The sequence below is a fragment of the Polyodon spathula genome, chromosome 24 (assembly GCF_017654505.1).
Source record: "Polyodon spathula isolate WHYD16114869_AA chromosome 24, ASM1765450v1, whole genome shotgun sequence".
In the NCBI taxonomy this organism is placed as follows: domain Eukaryota; kingdom Metazoa; phylum Chordata; class Actinopteri; order Acipenseriformes; family Polyodontidae; genus Polyodon; species Polyodon spathula.
In genome coordinates this window covers 22,558,086-22,565,585 of record NC_054557.1, presented here as the reverse complement: position 1 = coordinate 22,565,585, position 7,500 = coordinate 22,558,086, and the positions used below count along the sequence as shown (strand labels likewise).

Genomic DNA, 7,500 nt, shown 5'->3' with positions numbered 1-7,500 from the left:
GTGCGCCATGGACCAGCCTTCTCTGAGCTCGCCACAAGGGGGAGTAATCACCCAGGGACAGGTCCTTCCCCCCGAATGAGATGCACTCGGCTGAAACACAGCAATGAACAAGAGCCTACACTGAGACACATAGCAATGAACAAGACCCTACACTGAGACACACAGAAATGAACAAGATCCTACACTGAGACACACAGCAATGAACAAGAGCCTACACTGAGACACATAGCAATGAACAAGACCCTACACTGAGACACACAGAAATGAACAAGACCCTACACTGAGACACACAGAAATGAACAAGACCCTACACTGAGACACACAGCAATGAACAAGACCCTACACTGAGACACACAGCAATGAACAAGACCCTACACTGAGACACACAGAAATGAACAAGATACCTACACTGAGACACACAGACAATGAACAAGACCCTACACTGAGACACACAGCAATGAACAAGACCCTACACTGAGACACACAGCAATGAACAAGATCCTACACTGAGACACACAGCAATGAACAAGACCCTACACTGAGACACACAGCAATGAACAAGATCCTACACTGAGACACACAGAAATGAACAAGACCCTACACTGAGACACACAGCAATGAACAAGACCCTACACTGAGACACACAGCAATGAACAAGACCCTACACTGAGACACACAGCAATGAACAAGACCCTACACTGAGACACACAGCAATGAACAAGATCCTACACTGAGACACACAGCAATGAACAAGATCCTACACTGAGACACACAGCAATGAGCAAGACCCTACACTGAGACACACAGCAATGAACAAGATCCTACACTAATGCATCCCCGGAGTTAACCCTAGTACCCCCTGTTTATTATTATGCTTTACAATACCTCGTCTTTACAATGCTTCCCTATGCTTTGCCATGCTTTCACTGTGCTTCATTACACTTTGGGAATTCATTCAAATGGCTAGTTCAGTAAAGCAGTGGTTTTCAGTGTTTATTTTAAACTGTGCATCCTCTCTGTCGGGAGGTTTCAGATCAAGCGCCCTTTATAATGTTCACTGCACCGCGCTGTTTACGGCTTATCACGTTACCATTTACTTCACATCTCAGCATAATTATATGTGCAACTTAAAATGTTTATCAAAACAATAACCTCATAATAACCCTAATAATTATTAACAGGATAAACTCAAGTTATTAAAACCAACATAGAAATAGAATTCTGTGTTTTCTTCATTCGTTTTTTCTTTTGCAAGAAGGAAATGTATCAATTTTTGAAGGAAAAAAAAACTATATTTTCTTGTATTTTTATATTCGACCCTTAGAAGTACCGCCGGTTGAAACCCCTGCAGTAAAGAATAGCACGTGTAATTCAATGAGAACAGTTTCAATGTGAGTGAGTTCACGTTTATCCCCCCCTCCCCTCTCCCCCCTTCCCCCCTCCCCCCTCCCCCCTCCTCCCTCCTCCCCTCCCTCCCTCCTCCCTACCTGTATAAGAGTGCGGGCGTCCAGCGAAGTCGGACCATTTCTTCAGCAGAGCTTCACGGATCACTTCAATGCTGTTCAACACCACGATATCTACACAGAAACACACACACTGCAGCACCGGCTGCGTACCACTAGAGGGAGCGTCAGGATTTCACAGATCAATGTCATCACGCATACACTCCATACGCTGTGCATCTCAGCAGCTGACTGATCTAAAAACTTTGTCAAGTCGGGTCGTGAAGGTCCCTGTGATTCTGCCTCAACAAAACGACTATGCAGCCCATCCCATACCATGTGTGAAGAAGCGTCTCCTTCGCTCTGCCCTAAATCTGTCTTCCTGACCCCGATCAGCACTAACCTTGCACTGCTAATGTTACCTCCGATCAGGCAGCCCACGATTAGTGCTAATCGGGGTGTGTGAAAACAAATGAAAATGTCTAACTGTGTTATAGTTTGTTTTATTAGTTCAACGAGAAGACTGCAGTGTACAATAAAACCGTCGTAATACATGTTCATTTATAAGTAAACGTATGCAATAACGTATGCATATATATATATATATATATATATATATATATATATATATATATATATATATATATATATATATATATATATAATATAAAAATATAGGTACATGGATTTGTGATTATGAATTGCTCAGTTACAAAAGTTGTCAATACATTTTGGGATTTTTCACATTTGTTGCAATTGAGACCTTTTTTAGACTATCTTGAACTGCCGAGTTCGTTATAATTGACCCACTGGTATAATAATAATAATAATAATAATAATAATAATAATAAAATGTACCTGTGTTTCCGCTGCGAAGACGGTAGATGTCGCCGTACCGCCGCGCCAGTCTGGTGAGATGCTCCGGCAGGTCTCTTCGCCCCAGATCCAGCAGGTTGCCGAGACCCGGCAGAGCCCACGGTCCGGGCATGCGGTCTGCTGGAGAGGCGGCGCCCGGAATGTACAGAATCTTCCTGCCACCCCGCCGAAGAACCAAGCTGAGAAAGAGCGCTGAGCCCAGGGCGAGGAGAGCGAGGAACGCCAGCATCGCAGCGAGACCGGGAGGGAGATTGAAAGAGTCTGTGTGTGTGTGTGTGTGTAATAGCGGCTGGGACGGTTTCTATTAGAGTTCGCTTGTGTGTCTTTCTGTGCGCCTGCCTACCTATCTGTCTGTCAGTCTATCTCTCTATCTGTCTCTCTGCGTAACTGCCTATCTCTGTCTGCTGCAGATTGTGTATTGCAGTCAAATCATAGTGCCTGTCTGTCCCTCAGCTGCCCTGCTGTTGTTATTTAGTTCTGTTTTTGTACACACTATCATATAAACTTGTTTGCTGTGGCAGTCTCCTTTTCTGTCTGTGTTAATGGGTCCTGTAGCGGGACAGAGGAGCCTCCCACACCGGCGTGTGGCTTTTCAAGTCCTTGTGTTTGAGGGGAGTTCCTCGGCTTCACGACCTTGAGAATGTTTCTGTTCCTTGAACGTGCGGCAGTCATCGTAGATTGCGTACTTAAAATCACCAAATGTCCCGGGAACACCGAGCGGACACGATGTACTCCGTTAAAACATGTTTGAGCCTTTAATGCAGATCAAGTTGTATTGAAAACCCAAAATGTAAAAGAATAGAGTTAGGAATTGAGCAACTGCTTTGCTTTTACTATGGGAAACTTTACTATACGTTCACTTTACTGTACTACACTTTACCATGCTTTCACTGTGTTTTACTACACTGCTGTGCTTTTACTATGGAAAAAAAATACTGATTAGCATAATACCAGGGCTAAAGAAAAATACCATATTTTATCAGGGTTCATAAACTTGTTTGACATTAGTGTTGTTGATCCCTCAGTGAGAGAGGGTTTCTAGCACTGCTTTCATTGTGTTCAGTGTCCTTACTCACGCGTTTAAGAAACTGCTTCCTACCTGAACTCAGATACACTGTGACTGTTCATATGAACTCAGCTACACTATGACTGTTCATATGAACTCAGCTACACTGTGACTGTTCATATGAACTCAGATACACTATAACTGTTCATATGAACTCAGCAGGCTGCGTTGCTTTGTCAGGGTCATTCGGGAGATATTTCATTCTGAGGTCCTGCGTTGAAACACAGCCTTGAAACACAGAGATGTTTGTTTTTGATAGCGTTGTGATCTAGTCATGCTGGGTTATATTACTGTGAGAAGGGCAAGAAAACACTGGAGCAGTGATTATCATTGAGCACTCTGTGTGAATTGACATTCATCATTCACAAGGCTATCAACACAGACCCTCCGACCACAAGAGCACACCAAAGCCATCTTTACACAATATTGATTTATTGAGAATGAGCTGCTCCCCCCCCCCCCCCCCCCCCTCCTCCTCCTCCTCCCCCCCCCTCCTCCTCCTCCTAAGAGGGGGCTCCCTGCAGTCCAGGGCAGACTTGAGGCATGGAGACCGAGCTGCTCTCTCACTGGCCTCTAAATATACATTAAAATAAGAAATACAAACACATGTTTGCAAACCTGTTTTATTTTCAATGTTGTTATAAGACAGACAGACCCTTCTCATATTACAGGCTAGCTGAGCTGAATCTACAGTGGTGCTGCTTTCTTTTGAGACACTGAATAGATCCTAATAAAAGTTTTCCACAGTCACTTCCCATATGCTTTCCGTATAGTTATACATGCATTTATCAGAGTTTGCATTGCTTTTAACACGTTTCAATACCACTTTGTGTTTTACAATGCTTCCCCGTGCTTACCATGCCGTCACTGTGCTTCATTAAACTTTGCTGTGCTTTTACTATGGGCAGCTTTACTAGGTAACTTTACTATGCTTTTACTGTTTATAACACTCTTGTGCTTTTACTGTGGGAAACTCTTACAAGGATACCCGCCTGTAATCCAAGGGATTGACATTTAAATTATACGCAAACAAACAGGTTCTCTCTTCAGTGTCTCACCTCTTCACCTTGTAAAAATCCTTCAGAACTCTCACAGCGCACACGCGTTCCAGTGTCAGGACTCTCACAGCGCAGACGCGTTCCAGTGTCAGGACTCTCACAGCGCACACGCGTTCCAGTGTCAGGACTCTCACAGCGCACACGCGTTCCAGTGTCAGGACTCTCACAGCGCACACGCGTTCCAGTGTCAGGACTCTCACAGCGCACACGCGTTCCAGTGTCAGGACTCTCACAGCGCAGACGCGTTCCAGTGTCAGGACTCTCACAGCGCACACGCGTTCCAGTGTCAGGACTCTCACAGCGCACACGCGTTCCAGTGTCAGGACTCTCACAGCGCACACGCGTTCCAGGTACTGAATGGTACTGAACTGCATTCCAATGCACAGGACTCTCACAGCGCACTTCATTGTTCTTAAAGTAAATTGATCTTTTTTATTGTGCCCTTTATCGTTCCATGTACTGCAATCATTCCGAACTGCATTCTTATCACACAACACAATGGCAATTCACTTCATTGTTCTTAAAGTAAATTGATCTTTTTTATTGTGCCCTTTATCTTTGTATGTTTGCAATCATTCCGAGTGCTTCTTATCACCACCACTCAAATATTGAGCTTTTTTTTATCTTTTGCTCAGCCTGTGTTGCTCTCGCTGAGTTCAGGAGCTGCTCTGATCAGTCTGTGTTGCTCTGGCTGTGAGCTCAGGAGCTGCTCTGATCAGTCTGTGTTGCTCTGGCTGTGAGTTCGGGAGCTGCTCTGATCAGTCTCTGTTGCTCTGGCTGTGAGTTCGGGAGCTGCTCTGATCAGTCTGTGTTGCTCTGTAGGCTAGATCAGCCAAACAGTCTTTACAGAAGTAAGAGCCAGTGCCATCTAGTGATCTGCCACTTTTATCAAGTTTGTTTTGCTGGCAATACACTAGATGGTGCTGGCTCGTAATATAAGACAGTTTGGCCTATCTAGCCTACATTACAGTACCTGTTTGTAGAACTGAAGATCAGCTCCTGAAAACAAAGCACCTTCACACAGTTATGAGAATAATTGCACAAAGCAGCACTCAGATTGACTGCACACATCATAAAGAACTAGAAAACGAGCAAAAAACTAACTGCACTCATTGTTATCATTTTTTACAAAAATAATACATGTTAGAATAAGGGCAGCAGTCACAATTTTTAAGGAATGATTTGTTTAGGGAACTTTTTTTTTTTTTTTTAAGGAATGTTTTTTTTTTTTAAAAAGTGACTCCAGATATTCTCTCAGATGTAACAGTGCTTTGAAAAATGAGAAAAAATAAAATAATCTGTCTAACAGCTGAAAAAGCTAAAACTGCAAACTTGACTTAGTTAATCAAAACACTCCTTAAAAAAAACAACACCTGAAAGTCCTGTGAACAAACTTCTCAAACAGACGAGGCCTGGTCCAGCTCCTACTTCTTGGTCTACAAAATCGACATAAAAAAATAAATACTGGTTTCATTTACATTTATTTCTAACTGCATTTTGAATAAGCACACAGCACCACCGCAAGTAAAGGTGGCCAAAAGATGTAACGGCAGTCCTATTCACTGAAACAGAAATAGTGTATAAAATACATCAAACTGCAGGAAGACCTATCCTCTGTTACAATAAGTTACACAGTGGGGTCTTGCCAGCATTGCCCTGGGCTCTGCCCAGCACACAGCAGGCAATGCCAGTGCACTGTACTTTCTAGAGACACCGTGTTTGGTAGCTGCTGTAGTTCTGTACAGAGTGCTATAGTGTTATATGGTGTGGTCCCTCCAGCACTGTTCTGAGTACAGTACCATGTTTGGTAGCTGCTGTAGTTAGTCCCCAGTTTTTTTTTTTCTGTATTCTTTTCACTCAAAAGAAACTCGTTGGCCCAGAATCCTCTACGCTGCTGGTTGTCGACTCCCCCAGGTCAAAGTTCAGGAATATGGGGGCCATGATAGGGCCGGGCTGTGTGACGTAACTTCCTGAGAACTCTGGAAAGGAGGGGAAGGGGCTGGGTGCTCTGATTGGCTGGGGACTAAAGAGGGTTCCGAGGGCTGGTGGGGTGGGTGGGGTGGGTGGGTCCCTGGTGGGCGTAGCTGTGAGGGAGAGCTGAGATTGGTCGATGGTGGTGATTGCTGTGTCGTCGGCCCCCTCTCCTTCAATTGGCTCGTCTGTGGTCAGGGTCTTGCGCAGTTTAGCCCGGGCATTCTGAAACCAAACCTATGAACAGTTTTACAAAATAAAAACCCGTCCTGCTTGTTATTGCTTTAGAATCATAAACACCCCAAAATGCTCTCTTCCCTCTCTGCTAATTTCTCTTGTGTTTGTTTTTCTACCTTCTGTTTTATTTGTACTTGTGAAATATTGGACTTTTATTGTTGTTTTCTATTTTTGACTCCTCTTAACGCTAAGGGTTTTCCATAGTAAAAGCACAGCAAAGTGCACTAAACCACAGTGAAAGCATGATAAAGCATAGGTAAGCACTGTAAAGCGCAGAGAAGTATGAAGAATATTAAGGAATATAGCTAACCAGGGTAAACAGTGGTTTGCCCAAACCCCGCCCTGCAGCCCTCTCTTGAGCAGCCCTGTCCTCTCTGTAGCCCCTCCTCTACCTGCAGCCATCTCTTGAGCAGCCCTGTCCTCTCTGTAGCCCCTCCCCTACCTGCAGCACTCTCTTGAGCAGCCCTGTCCTCTCTGTAGCCCCTCCCCTACCTGCAGCCCTCTCTTGAGCAGCCCTGTCCTCTCTGTAGCCCCTCCCCTACCTGCAGCACTCTCTTGAGCAGCCCTGTCCTCTCTGTAGCCCCTCCCCTACCTGCAGCACTCTCTTGAGCAGCCCTGTCCTCTCTGTAGCCTCTCCCCTACCTGCAACACTCTCTTGGGCAGCCCTGTCCTCTCTGTAGCCCCTCCCCTACCTGCAGCACTCTCTTGAGCAGCCCTGTCCTCAATGTAGCCTCTTCCTTACCTGCAGCACTCTCTTGGGCAGCCCTGTCCTCTTGGCCAGCTGCTCCCAGTCCTTCCCATCAGGGTTGTGCTTCACTGCAAAGTAGGACTCCATGGTGCGCAGCTGGTG

The 7,500-nt window shown here is 45.0% G+C and overlaps 2 protein-coding genes across 5 annotated transcripts in view; both read right to left on the bottom strand.

The window, feature by feature from the left end:
* The window catches only part of LOC121299051 (steroid 21-hydroxylase), a 14,387-nt gene extending 11,449 nt beyond the window's left edge, over window positions 1-2,938 (bottom strand). For 2 of the 4 annotated variants that reach the window (XM_041226541.1, XM_041226544.1), the window contains exons 1-3: window positions 2,301-2,938; window positions 1,488-1,577; window positions 1-90 (exon numbers count right to left, since the gene is read on the bottom strand). The exon at window positions 1-90 is cut by the window's left edge and continues 65 nt beyond it. In XM_041226541.1, the coding sequence (XP_041082475.1) occupies window positions 1-90; window positions 1,488-1,577; window positions 2,301-2,547 (427 nt within the window). In that variant the 5' untranslated portion in view covers window positions 2,548-2,938. The remainder of the gene's footprint in view (window positions 91-1,487; window positions 1,578-2,300) is intronic. The other 2 variants (XM_041226542.1, XM_041226543.1) reach the window with 1 other exon arrangement.
* Window positions 2,939-6,299: 3,361 nt separating this feature from the next.
* Window positions 6,300-7,500, bottom strand: part of LOC121298617 (LIM/homeobox protein Lhx9-like) — a 9,826-nt gene continuing 8,625 nt past the window's right edge. Inside the window, exons 4-5 of the mRNA XM_041225741.1 lie at window positions 7,393-7,500; window positions 6,300-6,650 (exon numbers count right to left, since the gene is read on the bottom strand). The exon at window positions 7,393-7,500 is cut by the window's right edge and continues 119 nt beyond it. Of these exons, the coding sequence (XP_041081675.1) occupies window positions 6,300-6,650; window positions 7,393-7,500 (459 nt within the window). The remainder of the gene's footprint in view (window positions 6,651-7,392) is intronic.